The sequence below is a fragment of the Dermacentor silvarum genome, chromosome 6 (genome assembly GCF_013339745.2).
Source record: "Dermacentor silvarum isolate Dsil-2018 chromosome 6, BIME_Dsil_1.4, whole genome shotgun sequence".
Lineage (NCBI taxonomy): Eukaryota > Metazoa > Arthropoda > Arachnida > Ixodida > Ixodidae > Dermacentor > Dermacentor silvarum.
This window is the reverse complement of record NC_051159.1, coordinates 139,108,924-139,135,462: the sequence shown is the minus strand read 5'-3', so window position 1 is coordinate 139,135,462 and position 26,539 is coordinate 139,108,924. Positions and strand designations below refer to the sequence as shown.

At 49.0% G+C, this 26,539-nt stretch overlaps 1 protein-coding gene across 2 annotated transcripts in view; it reads right to left on the bottom strand.

Moving 5' to 3' along the window:
* Window positions 1–903: 903 nt before the first annotated feature.
* LOC119456087 (zinc finger protein 771) overlaps window positions 904–26,539 on the bottom strand; it is a 104,050-nt gene continuing 78,414 nt past the window's right edge. Inside the window, exons 7-8 of one of the 2 annotated variants that reach the window (XM_037717688.2) lie at window positions 23,143–23,226; window positions 904–3,924 (exon numbers count right to left, since the gene is read on the bottom strand). In XM_037717688.2, the coding sequence (XP_037573616.1) occupies window positions 3,530–3,924; window positions 23,143–23,226 (479 nt within the window). In that variant the 3' untranslated portion in view covers window positions 904–3,529. The remainder of the gene's footprint in view (window positions 3,925–23,142; window positions 23,227–26,539) is intronic. The other variant, XM_037717689.2, reaches the window with a different exon arrangement.

The window sequence follows — 26,539 nt, the reverse complement described above, 5'->3', positions numbered from 1 at the left end:
GACTTTGTCTGCAAGTTTGAAGCAGCTGCTTCACAGATTGCGTTTCACGTCATATCTTGCTGGAGCAACGAGTATTTCACGAAATGTTTTTCGGGGAAAATAATAACTGAGTATTTTTGACCATTGCCTCCTTTAGGAGATGCCCGCAGCGTGATCCGAAAACCTACTTTCGTGCCCTCACCCTTTTCTCCTGTCCGTAGAAAGGCAACGAGCGCCGCTTGTAGCGAATGCTTGCAACCTAGATCATGTGTTGCGGCCTCTGAGATTACTGTGACGTCTGCTACTGTATCAGATGCGGCATGCGCGGCACATGGTTGAACGGATGAAGACAGCACGACATAAAACGTCAATGTCGCCGATGCTGCTGCAGCCAGTAGTTCAAAAGGCAATGAAAGCCAACTCATTGAATTTATGCGGAACGAAAAAAACGACAGCCACAATGAAAAAGCGAACGACGCGGCAGGCATCTAGCAAAAGAGTCATTGCTTTGACTGAAAACTGGTTTACGCACGGAAGAATTTATAGGGCTTGCTGCACTCTGCGTTGTAGGGCTTAAGCTATATCCCTTCAATGAGTCGAGCGGTTGTTGGCAAAAGCGATGGCTGATGACCAGCGACGACAATAGGTGGAGTATGCGATATTGAGGCGTATGTCTATACTACATCGCAAAAAGAGCATGTTAACAGTCAGGAGACATGGTGTTGGCATTGATTACTTTAAATTGAAAGCCACTTGGCATTCTCGAAGTGTTATCTGAAGAGGCTGAATCTATAACATACCACGCTGATAGTACCCAAATCAGCGCTGGCACAAAGAAGTGCCTTTTTGCGTTAGCCAAGGTTAGCCTGAATAGTTCTTTAGAAGCGCAGGAAGTATAAAATTAACAGACACGTAATACCAGCGTGTTTTGACTCTGTCGACGTTTATTTCCATCCCAAAAGTACTAAATACAATGCAACAGGAAGGCAAGGCACATATGTGAATAGACTAGATAATCGTAAACAACTTCTTCGATCTCAGCTTTGAGCTTATGCACACTGTCGAGCACTGAAAAAGGCTTCCCGTGAAACTTGAAGCGGACACCTTGCACTGAACAGGCAGCGCGCCAAACAAAACTGGCATGGCCATGCGGATTCTCAGTGCACCTGTACACACACATCATTATTCGTTTGTCCATTTCACATTTGGAATCCACTGCGCGTGAAGGTGCTGCATTCGCATCTTTCTCAATAATGGAGAAGACTCAGCTCACTCATTCCAAGCCGTGCTCCTCCTCCCAGGCACCAGTTCTGTTGCACTAAGTTTAGATTTGCTCAACATATATGTTACAATGGCGTGCGCAACGCTGCATTTTTCTTGTTCAGTGCACATTTGAGTTGACAACGAGATCGCAAATGCTAACTGGAATACCCCGACTGCAGGTTGTCTACCACAAAAATGGGCTAACTCAATCCGTTGCAGATAGGTCTTTAAGTAGAAAAGCTCGTTGCTGTCATGAGGCTGAAATGTTTTATGCTAAAACATCTGTAGCACACAGTTTTTCATAATTTTTTCGGATAACATCCCAGTCATAAAACGCTCAACATCTAAGGCATATTTTGGTGTTTCTTTTTTTTTTTCTTTTTTAGTTCACAGTTTGGTAAAGATTTTCGGAATGTTGGAGTCGTGCAACGATGTGCTGCGCGAAGACTGTATACAATATGGCGACTGTATTTTCCTTATAAATACGCCTTATATAGCTACCACAACTCACACAGTGCATCCAGTAACAACAAACATTCACAAAGCGTGCAGCAAGGCATCAAAGTGACATTGTGTATCACAGGAGGTATATGTGGCGCCATATATCGTCGCGTGTTGAGCTACCGTTATATTGAAGAAAAACAATCAAGATTGATTGCCTTTTTTTACTGCGAAGTCACAACAATGGTTCAGTGACAGTGTCGCAAGCAGAAGGCACATTGTAAATATAACGCCAAGATTAGCGTCAAACGGGTAATGGCACTGTAGTATTTCTCTCTTGGAATATCCATTCTAGTATACAACCTTCTATTGCACGCGATTAAAAAACACTGATCAACGCAGTCATAGGAACAATGCCGTATTGAACAGCACCTCGTGCGGTTCGCGATGCCTGCTCTTTACGGCCAATTTCGATTACTCTATCAAAGTGAGAATGATGCATCTCAAAAGAAACACATAAAAAATGCGAATTCTATTACAAGAAGGTCCGGATTACTGGTAGTCAAAAAAAAAGTCATTTCTCATCTTTTTTATAGCCCTAGTCATGTTATTCAAAGAAAGAAAATGTTTATGCTGCATGCCTGTACATGTCTATGTGCTCTCCTTCGTTATGTTGACAAAAATATACATTACTTCACTCAAACCACATTACGGGCTCAGTAGCACTTTCGCTGTACAAAATAGTATATGTGTTTATAAAAATTAGGTAGTATCTGTACGTGTAAGGCAGATATTAAAGCACTGGCGTGTAGGACATCGACACAAATTATTTTGAACATCGACGTCCAATAAATGTAAGGCACATTAAGAAATCATAGACTTCAGAACATTTCATGCTATGACCTTCGCACAGTTTGCCTTTTAGTCATGACCAAGGCACGAACTGTCCTCCTTGTGTTTTGATCGGGAAATACTTTTTTTGTTATTGGTTAGCTTCAGACAAAGATATGTTGTAACTAAAGGCACATTTCGATCATTACACAGTTTTTTGTAGTGAAAAGCTGACGGGAAGACGTTGCCTTGCAAGAAGCCTGCACTGTCACGCATTGCAACGTATTATTTTTGATCTGCCTTGAAGTGGACCCTAAAGGAAGTGGCGCTTCACAACACCTGGCACAATTAGGGAACAGCGTTTTACTGTGTTCGTTACATTATCACCGGGAATATCATACAGACATACTACGAAAACATAATCAAGTTTTTCAAAGTGCGGAGGAACCTGTCTTTAAGACAACGCCGTGACCTCACTGGTTCTTCTTTGACACTTTCATTCTTGCTGAAGTATGAAGCACCGCTATGTACATAAATTCTATTTTGTGTGTTCCGTCAGACGTTCGGTTACGTCACTAACCACAAATCCTACTGGTTATATAAGCGAACGCCATAGTAAAAAAAAAAAAAAAAGAACAAGAACTTTCAATGCGTTGAAAAGACTGGCCAAGAAAATTATGTCGCATGAGCTCATGGTCTCCCGTATAGATTCCAATGCACTGTTCAAGTGTGTACCAGAAGCAAAGAGCCTACAGTTGCTGCCACTCTAAGGAAGAAGGGCGGTACAGAAAGCGACACCAAAACTGTCCCAGTTCGTCGGGCACTCCAGTCCTGACAGCATCAGCCACTACAGAGCACGCACAAGAAGTCTGAGATCACGCCTTCTTCTCTTCTTCATTCTCTCTTTCACATCAAGGACCATTCCAGCGGTGCTGACTCCAGGCTAACGCGCGCGCACAAGCTGAGTCCGTTACACGTCGAGTCAGCAAGACCAGCCAAGTCCGTGGGCGTGTCGTCAGGGTGTGAGCATGGAGGCGCCTTCCAAGAACTTCATGGTCGATAAGGAAGGCGGCAGGAAGGCCTGAGCCGACTGCCGGTAGCGCATCATCATCTGGTCGAGCACACCGAACAGGAGCCGCGGGGGCGGAGGGGGCGTGGTGGGCGATGCGGCACCGCCCAGGTCGAGGTTCGAGCGCGAGCTTCCCTTACTGTCCTCGTTGGAGTCGAGCGTCGGGGACTTTGGAGGCTCCGCCTCGTAATGGCCCGTCTTGGGTGAAGACGACAGCCCGTTGCCGGCCAGGGTGCCCAGGCAGGCTGGGCAGTAGCCGCGGCCCAGCAACCGGCCCGCGCCGCCGGTTGCGCTGATGGAGTAGGACTTGCCGCAGCCCGAGCACTTCTCCTGGTGTTCACCTGCAGAAGCGAAAGAAGAAAGAAGAGGAGAACATCGTGACTTCAAATAAATTAGAGAAACGCCCACGAGGGGGCGCGGGTTTTTAAATCTGCATAATACTGTCGCATTATTCGGTGTTGTTACGTTTTCTGGACGGATGTGTGACTTGTTGTATATAGTGTGATTAATTTTTGAATAGATTGGCCAATCGGCCGATTTGGAACAAACACGGGAACAAACAGATGTGGAACTCAGCAGATACCTCTAGGTTGCTAGGTAGGTTACACTAGCATGTAGCCACCCTGCTGATGAGTGGCTTACGCCACTCATCATTATGCCCTGAAAACAACTTCAATTTTATTCCGAGATATAAGACAGCTCAGTCGCAGAAGAAAGGCATCTTATATTAAGCATTATTCGCTTGAAGAAAGGGCACATAACCAAGATAAGTGACGAATATTTTTTTCCCTACAGTACAGAATGTATTTTAATCGAGTTGGCCGAGTCCCATCCACCCGCCTTCCCCCCTTCGTCCCTTCGAATTTTACACTGGGCAGTACAGCCTCCTCCAATGTACCGAGGGTGCCTGCTTGGACCACTCGCCTTTGCTTTCATCCTGAGCTGCGGTGTTGAAACTTTAACTCCGCATAATTTCGCACTAGACAGAAGAGGGTGGCGACAGAACACTTCCTGGACGGCAACAAAAAGTGCAACCCGCTGGGCCTCTAGAGGGAGACCGCAGACAATGAATCGCATAGAATGGGAGCAAAAGGAGATAACATCTCGAAATCTGCGGCCTGTGAAAGGCGGTGGCAACAAAAGTAGCCATCAGTCAAGGCAACCACGTGGAGCGTTCGCCGCGCTTGCGCATTCATTTCCCACAAGAACCGGTATGAGCTTCACTAATGGCTCCTAAATACTCAACTTCTGCAGCGCTTAGTGTTCGGTCAAATGGAATAACTGTGCTGTTCGCCACGCCAAGTGTCGGCCACGATTATGATAATTAGGCTTTATTTAAATTAATTACCGCAGCGAAAGAGCTACCGTTGGGATAAAGCTGTAACGTGCCGGTAACTTTTTTCCACCATTAATGGTTCCTGCGCGTTAGCTCGAAGAAGGTCTCAGTAACCACTCGGTATATATAGTTCTCGTTGTGTTAGCCAGCCATGGGCTAAGCGAACCTTTCAGATTATCGCTGTAGGCTTACACCCATACGCGCCAAAACCGTGGCATATCAGAGATCTTCTCTCTGTGAAGCCTAGCTATTAACTATGGCTTTTCTTTCTTGGAGGGCTCCACAGGCCATATATTTTGTGTGCAGCCTTACGCGTGTCGCCCTGATAAGACGAACTGGTTCCGCAAGTTTTCTTACTGTTTATAAAGTCATTTCAGGGACGATTTAATCTCTGGCAAGTTGTTAACAAATACAATAACAGAAATATAGCGGAAGTGCTGCCTTCAGCTATTAAGGAATGAAAACAGAACTGCGGGAAGTGGACTATTCCTATGTGCACAAAACAAGCACGTATAAATATCTGACAAATCTGACACATTGCTCTTCTACTCTGACGAGTGAAATAGGTTGCTCCTGCGTATCATCGTTCGCCCCCTCCCCTTCGGCCTGTTTCCTTCTTTTTTTTTTTTAGATACATACATGTCAGGTGCCTATAAGCGGCGCTGACTACTCCTATTTATATAAACATATTACGTAATAAAATCGCGATGGATGAAGATTCGTAGCAGGACGCTCCAAATAACAAAACAAAGGCGACAGAAGTATGCATAACAACCACAAGAAAGAAGTCGCATAAGCACGGGTAAACGTGAAGCAAACGGCGAAGTCAGGTCACATCTGGCGTCAGCGATTATTGAGCGACGCTTGTTTTATGCGTCGCGTCAGTGGGGCATTTACACGAATCGGACAAAAAAAAACGTAGTAAGAGAACGGCGAAAACGCTAAAGAATTACAACTATCCGTACGGCGTACACACCACACAAAGGAAGCAGTGTTGAACCGAGGACGAGCGCGTCCTCTTTTGCGCAAGAACGCAGGGGCGTTGCGTGGTTTCGAAATCACGTTTCCTGCGCGGCACGGTCGTATACAGTTTATACGCTCGCGCACTATACTGCAGGGAGAACAAAGTGCGCCAGAAAGACAGCGATGAAGAAGACGACGACGACGACGACGATGGCATGGGCGTATGCCGCGTGCGTTACAGAGCAGGACGGGCCAACCATTAACCACGGTGAAGCGCACGCGAGAGATACCCGAAGCATTCGCCCCTCGACAAAGATGTCTTGAACAAGAGCAACGACTGCGGCAAGAGCGCCCGATGGAAGCGCCCGCGCTGTTGGTATACGTGGAGATGAGAGGAGACCAACACCCACGCTTTCTTGTTCCTTCCTTTTGACGCGTGTAATCGGCCGCCCCCGGAGCATTACCAACGTCCGGAACGAACCGGCATGCCTCCCCATATTATATATATATATATATATATATATAAGAAAGCGGAACAATACAAACGAACGAGATAAAGTATATGGGAAATAGTCAGGGCTATATAGGATACGACTAAGAGCGTAAGGCAAACCAAAAGAAGCAGAGCGAGAGCCACACAATGATAAGCCATTAAATGGCTCACCAACCGCTTTCATTCGCCTATAACATGCGCTCATTCGCAGGAACTCGCTGTCACACCATTAGTTAACCACACAAAGGGCCTGCTCAGGGGAGCTTAGACGCGGCTGTGAAACTATGGAATGCATGATTTGTAATCTTAATATGATATGATGGATAATGTGACAGGTGCAGACGTTATTTGGCTTCTGGGACTTCTTTGGTATGACATCTTGAAATATGAGATCACGTCATCGTTTTCTATTCTTTATTTTACCTGCAACTCGTTTAAGATCAAAAACGCGAGGCGTGACACGCTTCCTCCTCGAAACTTACCTCTACATGCACTGGTTTCATGTAGGGGTCCGTAAAATGAGATGAATTATGAGTAAACGTGAAATTTTAGATGTTGGAGATAGTGCACCACTCACGTAGGGGTATTGGCATGCTCACGAGAGTCGCAGAGAAAATTATTTTAAAAAAACAACAAAAAACATGCGAGCTCGAAGTTATTTAACAAGCCGGCACCATACTATCGTAAGACATTGTACCCCCTTAAAAATTTCTTGCTCTTGCCACGTGCTCAAACGTCACGTGTACTGAAGTTGTGCGCCCAAATCAAGTTGCAATGATGGGGAAGAAAAGCTTATACCCTGTACATATTTTTTAATGCTTATGAACATTAGGCGTCGCCGCTGTATGACAGCCTCTCTTCTCGTGTCGTCGTCTCCAATGTCACGAAAGCCGTTGCAGGTGAACAAACGCTGCCTATACCTTCGCATATAAGCGACACCCGCGAGGGCAGTGCGCATGACCTGCGACGAGGTAAGTCTCCGGCAGGTACACTCACCGAGACAAAGATGATGAGGCACACGGCACCGAAAAGTAAATGAAATCAAAAGATGGGGATACAGAAACAAAACGCAAACAGCATTCTGAGAGCGGGCTTATGGCGAGACTGTGCAGAGTATGGTGCAAGAAAAAAGAGAAGAGGATGACGACGAAGGCGCGGCGGAGAAACGAAATGCGCTCGCGCGGCGAAGGCGTGGCGCGTGCTCGCGCTTTCTTTGCGTCCCCGACAGGGCGTGCTGGGGGGAGTGTCGCGCACCGCGCCTGGCGCGTGCGGGCAAGTGCCTCGACTACGGTACGGCACGCTTCTAGAAGCGGCGGTTACACCCGCGTCCAAATGACGGCGGAGCAACGAGAGAAAATGGCTTCGCCACGGGAAACCGCGAGGGAAGAGGAGAGCAACACAAAACGCGAAGAAGCAGGAACAGTAAACAAACGATAGAGAGAAAGAGAGAGATTGAACGAGAAGTGGATGAAAGACTAGAAAGAACGGCATTCCGCCGCCCCGGCTGCTGCAGCTTCGGCTATATAGTGCCACCACCGGGCACGCACGGCCGAGCACGCACTGTCGTTGGCAGTGCGCCCCTTTCGTGCCCTGCGCGCTATGCAGGGGAGAAAGGACAGGAGGAAGAGGAGGTGGAATGGCGTGTGGTGTCGTGTGCGATCTGCCAGAGTCTAGCTTAAATATATACATACGCCCTCTCAATTTGTAATCCGTGCGCGCGCGCACACACGCTCGCGCGCCCGCCTCGAACGGGCGACGGGACTGCGTGCCTTATCGCTTAGTAAGGTGCACGTACTAGACACGCCATAGCCGAGAGCGAAGACATACGCGTAGGGCTGCGACGAAGACGTCGGCGATTTGCAGTCGCGCTCACGCGCGCGCTATAAGAAACGTGCGCGCGATTCCAGCTGGTGATGAGATGCGAAGACAAGCGCTAAGGCCTCTATAAGGCCCTGCTCTATAGCTGTCGTGTACTTTCCGGACAACTCTGTTTATTGTGCGAGGAAGGAGATATAGCCCAGAAGGTGAGCTTTAAGGGAGGGGGCTCCCGGATATAGGCGTTAATCGCGAATTTCGCCGATAACAGCGACATGTTGCGCGTAAGTTACGCGCGATTTTTGTAGCTGATGTGAACCTTGCCCGTAATAGATTGCTTTTTTTTTCTTTCCAGAGCAACTATTGATTTGGCAAGTGTAGCCAGCTGCGAGTGTGTGTATCTTTGCTATTGAGCAGAGGCACGGGTACAAAAACTATAAGAAAAAAAAAAGCACTGAGCCCGCTCAATTTCGCCACTTTGTTATTCAAGATACAATGGTTGGTGTTTGGTTGACCATGGGACAAAAAAGAAAAAAACGACGCAGATAAGACGTATATAACGAAATTGATTTGTTGAATATTAAGCTAATTAACAGTCAGGCGGTGGAAATGTCTCGGATATATGCCACGTATGATTTTCTTTTCAACGCGCTTGTGCTCATTATTCCCTCGTCTTTTACAAATGTTTGGGATAAAATTTCAGTGCAGTAAATTGTTGCTCAACGTCTTGGTTGTCTTAGTTGTCGGGGTGGACGAGGGGTCGTCGTATGCGTTTTTAAACGCCCACTAATGAGGGATAGGAAAGTAGCACTCAATTTCGAGAGTAAAGAGCATATCGCGATGGGAGGGTTGCGGCGAATGTAGGCCATTCAAAACAAAATTGGCGCCGGCGGTCTCTTTTTCAGAACGCACTGCGATTTATCTTACGCCAACGGTAGCGTTATGTGGATGTTGAAAAAGAAGGCCAAGTACCCGTGGCAGTGCGCGTTATAAGTCTGTATATAGAACACTTTCAGCCTCTGAGCGTCCGAAAGCTGTCTCCAGTTCTTGCTTTTCGGTGTACCCAACCAGGCGCTCAGAACAACCGCATCTAGTGCTTCGATAGCGGCGGGGAGTGCGGGATAATTATTAATCACCATTTGTTTGCAGCATCTGCCTCTTCTAGCCAAGTGAATTCACCGTTCAATCCAAGGGCCCGATTGGGTTTCGATTTATTATATACTGCTGTATTTCGCTTGGGAAACTATACACTATAAGCAGCCTCCTCAAGACCGCTCATCAGCATTCCATTAGTACAATCGCGACTACCATTTGCGATTAGGAGTGTTCATCCGTCTTGATATCAGCGGCACCCTGAATATAGTGGCCGCGGGATATGGCGAGCAAGAAGAAGACATGCAAATGGAAGCGACAAGGGAATAGGAGCAGTATTGTCGACGCATCCGCTTTTGTATCGCAAGTATAGCTCCATCTTCAGTGCTGAATCGCTTCCAACAAACGAATCGGTCAGCGGCTCTTCGTGGAATAGCATCTCTCTACCGTTAAACGCGGATTTGATTGCCGCTCAGGTTCCTCGTCCTTATAGGAGCTGCGACCAGCCCGGTCTCACCGAATGCGTGTGGGACGCGCCGACAAGAGCAGCCTGGCCGGAAGAAAAAAGAAGAAAACAAAGGGCGGCTGGCAGGAAATGCAAATTTGCCGTGAAAGCCGAAGGCAGTGGTCACAGAGCAGTAAGTGGCCTTCCCTCCCTTGTTATCGCCTTCTAAGCCGGTGCGACCGCCGTTCGCGGTATATACGCGTCTGTTTGTATATGAGCGGCCATACGAACGTATACGCAGACAGACCTCCGTTTCACAGTGGGCGAGCCAGTGGTGTCCCTCCACCCGGAATATAAATGGCTCGGCCCGTTCCCAAATGACGGTGTCGTACCAGCGCGGCAGATTGACTCGCAAGGGTAGAAGGGGCCACTAGCCTCGTGGAAGTCGAAGCAACTTGTCTCTTGGCAGAATCAGAGTCGCACTCTCTGCGAAGCCAGATGCCGCCATCTCTGTGTACGACGCGCGGCACAAAATGAGAAAGAAGCCGACAACTTGGTTTTGCCTGGTGGTGACAAAAAAAAAGAAAGAACGCTGTACTCGCAGGTACCAGAGTCTTGAACTTGCAAGCAAGCAAGCAAGCAACGGGCGTTTCGCATACAGGAAACAAACGATCGCCGCAGAGCGCAGAACGGGTTGTCGATTGCTGTCGGCCCCGCTAGGCAATTAGCCGACCAACGAGCAAAAGTGCTTTCCTGTGTTTCCCGCCTTCGGCAATTTCTCTCGCCCACTGTTCACAGCGTCGACAGAGCTGTTTCTCGTTTAGTGCATAGCGGCTGCTCTCTGAAGTGCGGGCGCGCTATGGGGAGAATGACCCAGCTGCGCTCAATGCAGTGTGTGCTTCGCAACTTCAGGCAGCCAAGCGGGCCAGTGTCCTTGTTCTTTTCATGGCCAAGGCCTCGCCTTACCACATACTCGGCGCTCCTGCATCAATCGCTATAGTTACGTCCAACCTCAGTCTCATTCATGTAGTTTCTCCAGACACGGAAACATTGAGGTGCGCCTTTGTAACACCTTTTTCGTAGCTTTCCTTGGGGTTTATGTAGTCTGCCAGCCTCTGCGTCAGCGGACGTCCCCTGTACGCGTGCATGCGTTCTGTTTTTTTTTTCTTTTTCTTTTGTTGCTCTTTATCTTTCTGTCACTTTTTGAAAGTGTAGGGTGGCCAACCAGATAATAGATGCGGTGGCCTTGGTTAACATGCCTGCTTTTTTGCATTGTAACCTCAATTGAATTTCTATTCAGTTTATTTCACGTTTCAGTAATGTGAGTGTCGCATTCTCTTTGTTTTCTGTAGCAATTAATTCCTTTTCAGCTTGTTGTTTTCACACTAACAACGTTAGGAGCAACTCGGCGTAACTAGAGACCAATCAGTTGGTAAATACACCGTGGAGTCTTTCGAATCCCAGCATTGTATCAATTAAAAGCTGGAGGGATGTCTCCCCGTCGGACAACTTGCAACATTTATGTATAGGAGGCTTTCAAAGAACACTTTCCGAGCAACAACCGACTATACGCGTGGCAAAATAGTACTGCCCAATTGTTAACACGATAACGGACGTCTCCGGGTCCCTTTTTTTCCTGGAGTAATTATACTTCGGAGCAAAACTATTACAGCTAGGTCTCAGAACAGAGCCAGCCGTGGCCCGAATTGGCCGCCTTATTGAGGCAACCATCACCTTGCACACGAGGTGAGGCTCAAAGTGAAGGATCATCTCTTCCTATATATACTTCCACGTAAAAAGAGGCTCGGTCGGTCAAGCCCGTCGTCAACGGGCTCTGCGCAGACGGGAGTAGCCGCGCAATCGTACACAGTGGCGGCAGAACGAGGCGACGTCGCCTTCGCGAAGAGTCATTTTCGTGGAGCTCCGCGGGAGCTGTGGCATTATAAGCCGCCTCCGGTATATAGTACGTACGTATAAGCCCGTATATACGAGAATCGGCGCGCACACACGAAGATGCGGAGGTGAGCAACGCAAGCGCATAGCCTGATAGAGTCTTTCTTACGAAATGTGATCGATCACCGGGCGTCTCCCTCATTCTCTCTCTCTCTCTCTCTCTCGTCTCTCTGAGTGCGTGGCTGCCTCTGGACTCGCACTCACCGACCACGAAATCGCGCCGGTGGCGGGTTGTTCTCTCATAGAGACTCCATAGGCGCTGTCGCGGCAGGGAGCGTGCACATGGTGAGGGGCTACCGCGTAGAGAGATGGGCGTGGTCCGTGCGGACACGGTCGCCCCGTCGGGACATGACGGCGGGCACGATGGTCGGAGCACTCACCGCGAGCCCGATCGAAACCGAGGAAGCCCTGCTGACCAGACGGGGGCCGAAGCCGTCTCTCGCGCGGCAGCCGTATTTATGGCCTACTTTCGCAAGCTATCTATGCACAGAGGCGTGCACCATGGCCACCGGGCTGCGCGCGACTCTTATCAATCCTCGTCGCCTGTCCCGAGAGATCCTGTCCCGCTTTTTTATAACCGTGCCCGGTGATGTTCGCGGTTGTGGTGGAGGATATAGCGGTGGGGTTACGGTCTCAGGTCGTCTCATACAACTTGGTTTTAAACATGCGCTACATTTTTGGCAGTTATACTTGATTGTTATTGTTCCGGCACTCGACAGAAATGTGATGGAATGAGGCGCGACGCAAGTAAAGCTTTGGACCGAGAGGTCTAAGAAGATATCGCCGTGTCCAGTGGCAAGAGTGCAGGCAAAGCTGAGGCGGAAGTCTACGAATGGAAGACGACCACGTCGACAGGACTGCAAGCCTGGCCAAGTTGCTCAGCCAAAACGAAACATCAAAGACGGTGATGCTAAGAAGGATGAAAATGCCCCCACAAAGCGAGGAGGTGGGTAATCTGGGATGTATAACACTAGCGAATGAGCGTTGGCAGTTGTCCGTCATGGCGCTCGGCTTTACCATTGTAATGACAGATTTCTGATGGAAGCAGTCCAAATTAGCAAGGTAATTGCGTAAGACAAGACCAGAGCGTGATACTTCATTTCTTGCAGCATCAAATGGCTGTGCATTAAGTCATACCTATAATAACATGCCTTCAATATAAAGTTTTGCATAATTCGTATTCAAAGCTCAGTGTATTAGTGCGGGTGGTTACGCGACCATGGGAAATAATGGCATCTGTGATGTCTCGAGAATACAAGATGAAAGTATCTGAGGTTTCCCAGCCATCCCATCAACCTAAGCAATAAGGAAAGTAGAATGCAGTGAGTGCAAATTGGCACCGCTTACTTGAGTATAGAAATCAAGTTTTGAGCTGGCGCTTACGCAAACAAGGAAATGCTGCAATTATATTAGTGAGGTCCTAAGTGGCGGCATTCACATTAACTTCGAATTCTTCCAGCCACTTCTAGGCTTCTTTGAGTGTGGTTCATGAAAGTGATGAAAGTCGCAAACAGGAACCGTAACCAGTTTCGTTACTCATTAGGGCAACAGATATATATATATATATATATATATATATATATATATATATATATATATATACGTAGGGAGCGCTTTGCTTACATACAAAGGGCTAAAAGATGGACTAATATGTGACCAAGTTGGGCTTGCCTGCCAATTTCTAGAAAAGCTAAATACTGTATATGTCATTCCTTAATTTACCGGTGCACTCGACATCTTTTCAAATTTGAAATTGTTTCATAAGGCCAATAAAGGGCATGCACCTTCATTACTTTGTCAGTGAACGGCTTATACAGTATTCAGATCTATACACGGCCTCAAAAGCGTATGGATAAAATGATCATGCAAATACAGATGATTAAGATACACAGATATACAGGTCACGTATAACTGCGCCACTTGGGAAACGACTTGATTGGGCTGTGCGTCGAAGTCAACAGCCAACCCGCCCTTTGCCCCGAACGGGCGCCCTTCTGATTGTCAAAAATAAAACGGTCACTGGGGTCAGCCAATTGGGCGAAGTCACCCGAAGCTTTGCCGTCCAGTACCGGATAATACGACGCACGCCTATTACGAGCAAGGCGCATCCGGCATTGCTGAATGTAAGGTAGGGAGAAGCTGTCCTACTTAAGTAATGACAGCCACATCCTATCGTCGGCGAGATGTATTTTAAGAGTCGTTTGCATGTTACACCGATCTTCGCAACGAGCGAGGCGTGGCCTTCTAACATTCTGGACGTTCTTGCCACGTCCGTGCAACTTGCTGAGCGCAGATGCCATAACTCACGCATTGCGGTAAACACTGTCATGGATTCATCATCAGCCTACTTTTGTGTCCACTGCAGGACGAAGGCCTTTCCCTGCGATCTCCAATTACCCCTGTCTTATAGGCTAGCTGATTCCACCTAGCACCCTGCAAATTTCCCGATTTCTTCGCCCCACCTAATTTTCTGACGTCCTCGACTGCACTTCCGTTTCCTTGGCACCCATTCTGTAACTCTAATGGTCCACCGACTATCTACCCTACGCACTGCATGGCCTGCACAGCTTCATAGTTGTCTCTTGATATCCACTAGAATATCGACTATCCCCGTTTGCTCTCTGATCCACACCGCTCTCTATCTGTCTCTTAAGGTGGATTCATTCGGTTGCTTTTAGGGAGAAACGCAGGCAAATCTCACCAGCAGCTATAGCCAGTTATATTCACATTGCGATTTAATGATTTCGAACGCTACGGAAGCCCGACCGACGGCAGAGTTGCGCTGATATCCCGTCGCGATACAGTTAATAGACACGTTAAAATAAACCTGTTCGGTGGGCACTGAATCTTGCTCGTGTGTGGGAATGCGTTACGTGTACGGCTTTACGTCGATTCCGTTTCGACTGCTTGCGCGTCTTTTGCGCTTCAACTCATTTATTTTCTAACACGTTCGTTGTTTTTTCTCCTCCTCTTTACGTCCACATAAATCACAAGCGTGCCGAACACAGAAGGGGGTCGAAAACTTTTTTTCGCGGAGACGTAAATCAACCATGCTCGCATGCAATCACAATTGAAAGAGCTCCGCTCTTTTTCTCGTGGCTATAGCAAGCACTTCGTCTCGGGCATTTGCTATCGCGCCCCCAATCGAGTTGTAATTGAGTTTTTATACTCCGCCACCTATAACGCACGGCCGACCCGTTGCGAAGACACCGGTGCGGCGCGTAATAGCGGGCACATCTTTAGCCGCACTCGCAATTAACACTTGGGGCTAATGAAACGCGATAATAGCGCAAGAAGGAAAAAGCGCTCACCGCGCCACATGTGCTTGGCGCATATATACCGTTCACCGCCCACTGTCCTTCGATCTACTGCACAGAGCTACCCCTCCCCCCCCCCCCCCCCACCTCCCCCCGAAGATGGCCGTCGGGGTTCCCGTATCACAAGGAAGTCAAGCGCATGCGCACTAATACGCGAGCGGCAGAGCTATACTCCGCCTGTCTCGCCCAGCGTGTCTCAGTGCCCGCAGGGTGCGCTAGCGTCTCGCACTCGGTATTGTAGGCTAACAGCAGCAAGCATGCAGTAGCGCCCGCACCATACGCTCTCTGCTTCTGAGTAGACTCGCCTCCCGTCTCCGCGTACCCAAATGATGCGACGGCACGAAACACTGTCGTGAATGAATTACACTGTCCCGATGTTTAATGTCGCCGCCGTTGCCGATGCCGCTCGGGCAAGCGAGTTCGCGTTCTGTAATTAGAGGCGTATAGTGCCGATGGTCACGAGCAGCTCTATGCGCGGCCAATGACAGCGCTAGTATTCGTTTGCAGGGCACGAAGCGAAGAGGAAGCAGACGCGACACTAGCCATGCACTCTGCGAAAAGCAACCAAGTGGACGAAGACATGCGCAGTAATCGCTGTCCCTTAACGCGCGCTTGCAGCTAGCATAGAGACGGTGCAACAAACGTCCCTGTGTTTGTGGTCTTTCTTGGCGTCTCTCGATGACTTCATTCGCGGGCGAGTCTTCGCAGTAGCTTTGGCGCTCCACTCCAAGCGCGGCGACATATTCTAACGCTGGTTTTAACGACGCTGCAGGTGAAGCTCTGCGTGACCGCTTGCTCCCACTGAGCTGTTTGTACTTTCCGAAACAGGGAATGAGTCGCAATTTTCCCGTTAGGATGCTTTAGCAAAGCGTTACCAATCTACCTCTGCCGTTGCAGCTTCTGTCAGGCGCTATCAGCGCATGCGAGTGGCAGTAGTATAGCGCTCGACAAAATGTAGTAGACCAGTGTAGTCTTAACGGTGTAAGAAGGTAGCACTGTGCTGAAGCGTTTGGCTAGTTACGTTTCCTCCAGGGGCAGTATCGTCGCTCGTCGAAGCGGCAAGCACAGTCTATACTAAGAGAAACCCAAACTTAATGCACAACGTGGCAATTCAGGCGGAAAACAGAAATCACACAACTTTAATATTGCAACATGCTTTTTAAGATCGAAACCGGAAAACTCTCCAAACAGCTTTCTTTTCGACTTCAGTTGGATACGCGTGTGTATGACTCTGTGGCTGAGCCTTGTAAAAAAATTATGACGCAATTATTTTGTTTTCTTTTGGTCGCTATCTTGCACATAAGCGACAAACACATAACAAGAGTATACTGATATATTTAGTACACATTTTTTTTGTGCATCCCCAAGTCTTTATGGGGTTCTTAATGAACGGCATAGGAATTCCCGTAGTTTGATTACAAGGCAAAAAACAAAGGGAAAGACGGATAGAAAAAGTGCCTTGTATACAACCAAGGCGCTTAAGAGGCAAGTCGAGAGATACGAGGCTTTACCAGAGAAATATTCCAGGGAAGAACAATTTGTGGCTTCCTGCTACCGGATGGACGTCACTCTATGCCGTAGCTAACAGCCACCGATGCTCGGCACCGCTGTCCTGCTTTAAGTGTGGCCAAGAGAGATAAAAGCTCGCGCAATGCGAAAGATGAAAGGTATGTGCCCATGACGCAAAATGCCCTCGAGGGTCTCACCGGACAGCGCGTTACAGCCGAGAAAGCACGCATTGCGCGTTTATGGCTCCGTAGCCAGCAAGCACTCCTCATCGGCCGAGGGCCTCCCCCGTCGCATATATGATTGCAGCTGAGGACATTCCAATTTGGCCAAGGCGACGACGACGACGACACACGGCGTGGAAATGTGCTAAGAAGCAAAATCATAAAACATGCGAATAAATATTCTCGTGGTAATCAGCTCTAGGCCCGCTGGTCATTTTTATCGCCAACTTCTCATCGCCGATTCAAGGCCTTCATTAGAGGCGATACGCGAGCTGCCGTTTCTGCCGTACCCGCTGGTCGTGGAGTTCCTCTCACTCGGGCGCGCTTCCTTCATCTCCAGCTGTGTATTATTGCGTCGCCGCGCCTGTATCGACCACGCGAGCGGCGGTTCGCCCGGGAATCCTCGGGTGGGGGTTTGTCCCCTCCCTGCACACACACACACACACACACGCACCGACACTTCGCGTGGGCTGGGTCCCCGATCTTATCGCGGCACCTTCCCAAGGCGACGACGACGACGAAGACTATAGGACTGACTGCTTCGGCGTCGCTCACGCTATGCTCACGCCGTCGACTATCCGCTGCTGTAAGACGAAGTGTGTGAGAGAGATATAGAGATGGAGGGGAGGTTTTTTGGACGCGTTATATTGGAGTGGCTGCGGCGAGGCTCGTATGCGGCGTGCGCGGTCCCCTTCGCGCTTGAGCGAACAGACTGCGGTTGTGCCGCAGCCGTCTTTGCTCCCTCGCCAGTAATTGAGCACCGCATCTACGCCCGCGATGCAGGAACCAGATAGAGCTACACACACACACACGCGCGCGCGTGCGCGCGCGCAGTCCGAGTGGATTTCCGCGCCAACTGTGTAGCGAGCAGGCTCGTCGTCTCATAGACGTGCAAACACAAACCACCACCTCTATACCACGCCCGCGGGAGCGCAGGCGTGAGTGAGCGAAGGAGAACCGTACGGCGGCTTGGGTGCCTCTGTATGCGCTCTCAAGTAGTATAGTTACGCGAGTGCGCTGGACATAGACGCACGCAGAGATACGGGAAGTCTTGGCTTCGATCCAGAGTCCGTGCATTAGTAAACAGCTGGTGGTTTGGAAACGACGCGGGTGCATGGTCACGTGAGTAAGGTGCGCGTACACGACGATTGTCGCTTCGCGGGAAACAAAATTTGTAAATAGATATGCGAACACTCCTGTTTGCACCGGAGAGAAGAAAAAAAGAAACACAGGCAAGTTGTTGCCCTCAGGCTGATTGTCCGAGCTCAGTCTGCCTATTTGCGTCAGTGGGAATAGGCAGTTTCAAGGTTGCTGCTGGACTGCAGTAAGGTTGAAATACGTTAAAAGCTTTTAGATGCCTATCCAGCCGTCCTTAGTGGGTAGTTTTCGAATTTCCCGGCTTAGCTGCGACAGTCGCCATTTTTGAATTTAGTGCGGTCGCGCTAAGAACAGGCCAAGAAAGAAAGAAAGAGAGCATAAAAAGTAGGCCGGTTTCATTTTGCACACGGCGAACGGCCAAAGATGGCGGAGTCTAACGCGCTTTGTTTAGACCCTACAGCATAGCTCCGAAAATATGCCATCTGTTCTTTTTATCTAACAAGGTAACCCGAGGCAACTGAGGTAAGAGTACCTGTAATCTACGGATGACGTTGTTATTAGGCTATCCATGGACTCAATACACTTTGTGGCCCGTTTGTGCTTACGAACTGAATCGGACGCTTAATTGGGTATATGATGAGGGCTACATTTTACGAATGTGACGAGTCGGTGAAATTAGCGGGTGCGCATAAAGTGCGTGCTGCTGTAATCGGAGCCATGCGACCTTGAACGAAGTAGTCTCGTTTTTTTTTTCTTCTCTTTTATTTCGTACACGAGACCTATCAGAAGACAAACATTGGTGCAATTAGTTCCCTTGGAGCGAGTCCAGCTCGTCAAAATGCTTATGGAGAAAATGAGCTTTCCAGTAGCAGAATCTAAATTTTATTCCACGTTGTCCCTAGAGAAACATTAAGTGGTGCCAAAGAAAAGACAGGTGTGTGGTTTGGCTGAGTGACTCCAGGCTATAAAGAATTGCCATCACAGGCGTTACTCCAATATTTTTCCCGAGAAATTCACAGAAACAACAGACACAAGCTGCGCAGCTTGTGTCTGCCTTGCGTCATATTATTGCGTCGTTTTTATTATAGATTTCGCATATGCCTGAAGAACGAGTGCTAAAGGAATTAGGTGCATGCCATAAAATGCGAATAATAAGGAAGCTCAACGCGTATAGCATTTAGTCATAAAGAGCCAGGCAGGCAGTTAGCTGCTCAGTTAAGCATCGAAGATTACGAATCACAGGGCCTTGTTTCGTTAAATCTAGCAGGAAATTGCTGCTCTTGTACGCATAATGATCTACAACGGTATTTGTGCGGGATACGCTTAGAACAATTGCAAGTCTGAACCTTAACGCAAGAATGAACATTTTGATCGAGCGTCACTGCAATTATATGCTGTTCAAGTGGTTGTATGCGCAGCCGTTATTATATGACGTAGCATATACGTAAGAACTTCATAGAGGTACATGATCCATTATTACAGATATATATTTTTTGTAATAGACAATGAAAGTTAATTCTTAAACGATTGTGTGCTGCATACTAGGCGCATAAATCACATGCGGGGCCAGTACTAGCAATTGGTATGGCGCCGTGTCATCCACGTCTCTACAAAAGCTCGCAGCAGCACCAAATTTCATGGAATGATAGCTATACAAATCCTAAGTACTATCGGCACACAGCTCACTTTCTTTAACATTCTACGGCCACCCATCAAAACACCTGACTGGTGCTCGCTCACTTTTCCGCTATAACCAATACTTTTCCAAGCGTCCTCATCATACAGCCCGCATGCCACCGCAATTTGTTAATGCCATTCTTTCCTAAGTAGGTGATCATTCGGCAGCACATCTAACGCAGAACGAAGAATACTGGGAGAGCTGCTCAAAATTAAAGCGATCAAATTAACTGGTAAACGCTTCCTATCGAATCGCTATCAACTCTGGAGGGAAACGTCAAAGAACACGGGCAAGCAAAGAACGGTGAAAAAAACATCGCGGAGAGGAAACCGGAGGCTTTTCGTATAGAAAGCTTCAACGCAGACACGAGAAGCGCGAAAAGTAAGAGGACAAACCAAAATGAAACACGGTGTGCAGGAAACGCCACATTTATATGGCATCGCTTCGGGACTGACAGGGAAAAAAAAACAGCGAATGTGCGCCGAAAAGTGAGGACGGAGGGAGACCCCAACTGGCAGCGTCGGTCGGTCGGCCCTTGTCGCCCATCGGGCTGCGGCAATCTGGTGCGCGCACACGCAGCCGGACAGCGCGGCGATGCCGTCGTACCGCTGCCCCACCCTTGCATTTAGCTTCTCGCGTCGTCGTCCATGCACTGGGATGTAGGCCGAACAGCCGCAGAAGCCGAGATACGGGTCGCGTGGCCAAGCGCTGCTCTGCAGCCTTGTGTACGTATAGTTATACGGATAGCTCCGAGGCACGGCTTCGCACGGGAGCTCGGCCATCTACCGCTACAGTGCGCTTAGCGCGGTGGGAACGGCCCTGTCGCGCCTCAACAGGGCGCCGCTGGAAACCGAGTGTGTGTGCGTGTGTGTTGCTTCGGGCAGACGAGATACGCGCACTGCGCTTAACGCGGACGCGAGCTTTCGGCGATACCGGCTGGGGCGTGTGCGCGAGCCGATGGAGATGACTGTATGACTATGCTGTGTATACGTGTATGGTTTGCTTGTAGTATAGTCGCAGTAGCAGTAGTGCAAACCGCCTCGCGGACACACCTTGTACATCTGGGGTTCGCGTTACTCCAAATCGGTCCCGCTCTAGGCGACGCGGGGTTCCGCGAAGCAGCCCGATTGAGAATTGTGTCGCATCCGTCTTCGTCGTCGTCTCCGTCGAGTCCGTGGCAGTGCGAGCCCGTATATATGCGACTGCGAACGCGATTCGAGGAAAACCGAGTTGATGAGAGAGATGGAGGTAGCGATGAATGAGCAAACTCCTCTTAGTCGCCTGACGGGCAGGTGAAGTTTAGGGTCACCGTAGTAGGGAGTACAAGACGAGAAAGAAGAAAAACGCGAGGGCACTTAGAGATGCGCGAGACGTCAGTAAATGACGTTCATACCGTAGCAAAAAATAGGTGACTTAGAATTACTACGAGTTGGGCATGTCATAATAAATTACTTGTAACTAATGCGCAAAGTGGACGAGGACACTAGCAGAGAAATGCGTCTTTCTCTTTATTCCTCTGCTTGTGTCCTGGTCCGCTTTGCACATTAGTTACAATCAATTGGTGACTTACATTCATGCTTCGTTGCTGCGATACGCTTGTACAACTATGATAGGTGAATGGGGATGAAGGAGACGCCATTATCAGAAAGGTTCGAACCAATGCCCCAAACTCTGTTTTACGCGACAACTTTCATGTGAACAGCTCCGCGCACTGAGTTATGTCGGTTAGCTCGACCAACCGAAACATAAATCATGGTCGCCCTTACAACGAGCACGTTTATGCGCGATAACCGCGAACTTAAGGTGGACTTAAAAGAAAACTGAAAAAAAGACAAAACGAAACAACCGGCAGTATAGTAAGCTGCGCGCAAAATTTGTATAGTTCACGTTGTCGGGCATCTCGAGATACCCACGGCTAAGCAAACAGCCCACGCGCAACTATGTGGGCGACCCGCAAGACGTCAGCCTTTCCTGAAACGGTCTGGACGACACGTCAAACGCGAGGCATAAAAACGCTCCTAACACCCGGAACAACCTTCGACTACGTTGTATTCGCAGGTTATCCTTCTGCGCACGCAGAAACATAGAGGGAGAGAGGGAGAAAAAAAAAAGAGCAAGGCTCGAGATCTAGAGCCGTATAACACCAGTACCACTCGGCCACCTTTAGTGCAATTCTGGCAGTGCTGCGATCGCCATGCGAGCGCAGTAAATGTCAGCGATTGGTCGACTCCCTGCCAGCGGTTGAGGCATTCGAAACGATGCGGATGCTTTTGCTTTGCCCTGGCGTCGGCTACGAGAGCCTTGCATCTTCGGTTCCGATCGACTACGCGCCCAACTTTCGCTCTTTATTTATTCGTTTTTCGTGACCTCTTCCTTGCACTCGTAAACCTGGGCAAAGCGTCAGGTGAACTACCTTCCCGCACCTCCGAAGGTCGTTGTCTGGCCGCGACTGACCGCCGCAGTTTCGCAGGGAGCTTACGCTTCGGAGAGAAAAACTTTCGCCCGCCGTTTCGAAAAGCGGTGTACAGCTGCTGATGCGTGAAAACAGGGCGCTTCGGAAATTACTTGGATTGACCGTGTACGATTCTTTATTTCTTTTGTTTGTTTGTTTGTTTGTTTGTTTGTTTTTTGTTTCCTTCTTTCTCTTTTTATTCTTATTTCCTGAATATTCGGCAGCAAATTCTTGAAATTCACCGTATTGATCGATAATGGCTTGTGCCTAAAAAATGTAGTAACCTGCAAGTCCATGCAAGTAAAATCAATTTTGTGCAACGTTCTTGCTCGTGCTGTTTCACATGGCCTGTAAGTACAACAATGCTAGTAGTGCAACGCATTGTAAGTGCGTATTGCGTGTAACGCCCTGTAAAGGCGTAAGCGCCTAACGACCACAATTTGCCAAAAAGTACATTGCTGAAAATATATACGATGCCTTTATTCTCTCTGTCTCTTTGTTTGAAGTGCACATGAGGTTATTCTCGAAAATTCACTTTCGTGCAAGTGTCAATGAGTGCTTAAAAAGCTCGATTAGTCCAAAAAGAAAAGAATAAATGCCTGCATAGTGTTCAGTGCGATTGTAGTTTAAAAATGATAAGTTTTAGTGGTTGGCAACAGTAAGAAAGGGAGAATTTCTTCAATTTACTGTTTACTGCACACCGTACAAGACTAAACGGCGCTCTGGCATGACATATCACACTTGGCTATATAAACATCCGCAGTAAGCTCACCGTTCTTTCGTAAAGGAAGAAAACTGATAAGTTAGAACGGTCAATCGCGTCTCTTCTCACACTGCAATTACTTCTACTTGAAGAACGAAAGCTTTCGCTACTTGGATATGTCTTGGTGTGTGTGAACTAACAAAAGAAGCGGCCTTCCTTGCCACATAGGCGTCTTAGTGAGTGATACGGCGTAACTATATCCGATGAGGATTTAACATCTCTTAGTAAAGTCAAAGAAGTAGACTATTGCAATACGGAGAAAGCTACGTAGGCCGTGTAGAGTTGTACGTGCAGGAATAAGCTCTTTCGCCTTTAACTGGAATGAGCCGCCGAGCTGGAATGCCGTTCATCACAACGCTGTGACACCTATTCATGCGGGCGTGACAAGAGACGTGATCTCAATGGTGGGAGCATCACTCCATACCTTCGTGGGTTTTCAGGTGAGCTCGCAGATTGCAGGCCAAGGCGAACCTCTTTTGGCAGTACTCGCATATGTGAGGCTTATCACCTGCGTCAAGTGCAAGGAGAAAAGAAAGCAGGGGGAAGATAATTTTTAGTAGAGAAGGCAACAGTGACCTTTGCAATTTTAAATTATTTCATTCGTAGTTAGATTGCGCGTTAAAATAACCTATAATCAAATAGGTAATCAATTTTCATCAGCAAACAATAAACGGATTCTGAGTATAACATCAGTTAAGTGACAAGACTTTCTTTTTGCTTGTTTGTGTTACACTGAGTAACTACGTTTGTAGCACTTGTGTTTTTTTTTTCCTTGCTTTATACTTCCTAGTATTCTGTATGTATACGTTTTACCAGCTTTTTTTTCTGGCAGTTGTTTGTATTACACTGCTGATTGTATGGTGTCACCCTGCTAAAATTGATTCTTGGGCACGCCGTATCTCTTAATAACTAAACGATAAATAAATATATGTATAATTTTGCCTTACAAATTTCCACAAAATATAGTGAATCATTTTTTTTTTGTGTGTGTGAACATGCATCCCGCTTGCTTTCTTGCTGCTGTCTCATCACACCTGCTTTTGTGAACTATATCAGCGCGAATTTGAGAACCTAACAGGTGCTTTCGCCAGTACCTTTGCATGTAGTCACTTCTTTGAAATATTAAACAGCGTAATTAGTGTATTAAAATGTCTAATGCATAACGAAGTGCTATAGGCTGTCACCATTGACTTATGATGATGTCCTATACATCATCACCCGTCATCAGTGCATCCGATGTCCACCTTCCTATAGGAACCGATAATTCTTCGTCCCCGTACCGAATGTCGTACCATTGTGGGACTGGACCGGCAGCGTTAGGAGAATCACTCTACCGGCCGTTCTTCGCGTGTGTGTGTGTGTGTGCAACAGTCGACAGAATTCGCATTTACAGTCTTCAGTACACGCACTGCAAAATGTGCTCAGTCAACTGAATAATCCGGGCAACGACAGGAAGAGAAGGACGGAAAAGAACAAAACAAAACGCTTTTTCTGAAAGCGCGCTCTCTGGCATTAGTTTGCCGCGCACGCCTTGTTGCAGGCCTCTTCCCCGCAACCACTTCACGTACGACGAGCAAGCCATCTTCCGCGCTGACAAGCGCAGCCTCGATTCGCCCCAACGCAAACCCAGCGCGTGTTTGCCCCGCGCGCGTCCGCCTGTGTGCTAGCGAATGATGATGGCGGCGCGTGCCGCGTGGGAGGACCAAGAGGCCAAGCGACGACGACCCTGCATGTCGACGGCACGCGCTGCGCGCGGAGCTTCGGGCAGCGCCCGGACTCGCACACGCAAACACGAGACGGAGAGAAAGGGGCGAATTGCAGCGGGGCAGTGGCACGTCGGTTCGCGGCCTCGCATTGAGGTAGGGGGGGGGGGACACGCACACACACACAACGCTCGCTTCGCCTCAAGCAGCCCAGCGGCGGACGACTCTGCTCGTCTCTGCTGTATCGCTCCACGCCTAAGAGCCAAGCGCAGACGCCCCCGTGGAGGAACAACCGTGGAACGCCGTGAGTGACGAGAGCCGCCGCGTGCCACCCCCCCGGCATCGTTGGCAGAAACAAAAGCGCGCTTTGCGGGCACCAGATGGGCGATTTAACCCGTGACGAGTGCACCGCGCGAATGCGGCAGCTGCTGCTGCAGCGAACGTTCGCTATACACTTCCGGGGATGGGTGGCGGGAGCACGCGCTGCGTTCGACCTCGCGCGTGCGTCGAGGCGTCGGGCAGTGTCTCGGAAGACACTGGCGTGTATTCGTACATTTACGCTGTTGTAGAAAGGTATCGATGGAGCAAGGATTGCTCGAAATCCGCCTTCCTGTGGTTAATCGTTGGAGGGGAGACAAGGAGCGCTGATTGTTCCCGCACCCTCTTCCTATAAACTTGGTGGGAAAGTAAGTTTACAAAATCGCAAGCTCTATAAATGAATTTTCATTCAGCCTTAAACTTTTCAGATGCTCCTTCTGAATGTGTTTTCGGGCATGACCACGCAGTCATATCTGCAATAAATGAGAGTAGCACAATCGGCAAAAGTCTTCAGACTTTCAAAGTCTTCAGACTTTCAGTTCGATTCAAAGTGCGTGTCTCGCTTTATGCCTTTGTTTATCGATCAGAAGCTAAACATTGCCTCACATTCACAGCGCAGTATAGCGTCAAATTTGAACGTTTCATGAGTAGCAATGCATTTTAGTCGTACCACAGGCCACCATAGGCAGGCTGGAGCAGCTATAACTCGGTGCTATTGTTCAATGAATCAAGACTCTGTGTCACCGCAAAGTGTCGTCACGACTTCTGCCCCCAGTATTTCCTTCCCGTTGTCTTCGTCGTCTTCAAAATCAGGACAATCTTCCTAACGCAACGTAAATCAAGAGGTGACGGTGGTATGATACCCCCTATGGGCTAAACAAACTCTACTTTTCAATAGCGCACGAACAGCCAGACGACGGCCTGCCTGCATGCAGCCCTCGGCCACACGTCTTTTTCCCTTCAACCCATGCTGCAACCCAGTACCACCAGCACCGTGGATGCACACGTTCGCGGCTATGCTGTCCAGCGCCGCTTACATGCATGCCCCACAACTGGTGGAGCGAAACGACGCCGGACTGCTCAGCGCGTTCCGACAGAGCGCGCCCGAGGACAGCGCGCGCACCAAACCCGTATATATATACGCGCCTGCACAAGGGGCAGCAGCAGCAGCAGTAGCGAGTTGCAACGGTCGGAGCACGCGAGCGCCTCATTTATTGTAATCGGAGGGAAGCGCCGAGAGGTGAGCCGAAGAAGATGGCGAAGGGAGGGGGGAGAGAAAAATTGCCCCCGCAGCGCAGCGTGCATCGGCGGCGAGAACATGCGCGAGAAGGTGGTGCGGGGAAGGAGGGGAGGCGACAGCCAGGAGCCACCCGTATTACACGCACAAGCACGCGCACACGCACGGACGGTATAAGGGGCGGCGGTGGCTATAGGCCGTGGCGACGCCGCCGGTGGAAATTTCGGGTGACCGCCTCGGGAGTGTGCGGGCCGGCCGGTCGCCGCAGCGGCTCTGCGCTATCGAGGCGACATCTCGGCGACGACCGTCGTGGCCAAACCCCCCTCCCGCTTGTCGGGACACCAAAATGTCCGTCGATCATCATCGGCGAGGAGGAGGCTGTGGCAGGCCCAAGGCTTGCTCGGTCCGAAACGAGGCACACACCATCCTCCCGTCGTACTCTTCCTCTTTTCGGCCACAGTCGGTGGTGTCGCATCGCCCAAGCTCGTTGCCCCAGGCGCTTTTTTCTTTTTTTCCTTTTCGAGTCGCAGCAATTAACCGGAGCGGGGAGGCAAAGTAAAAAA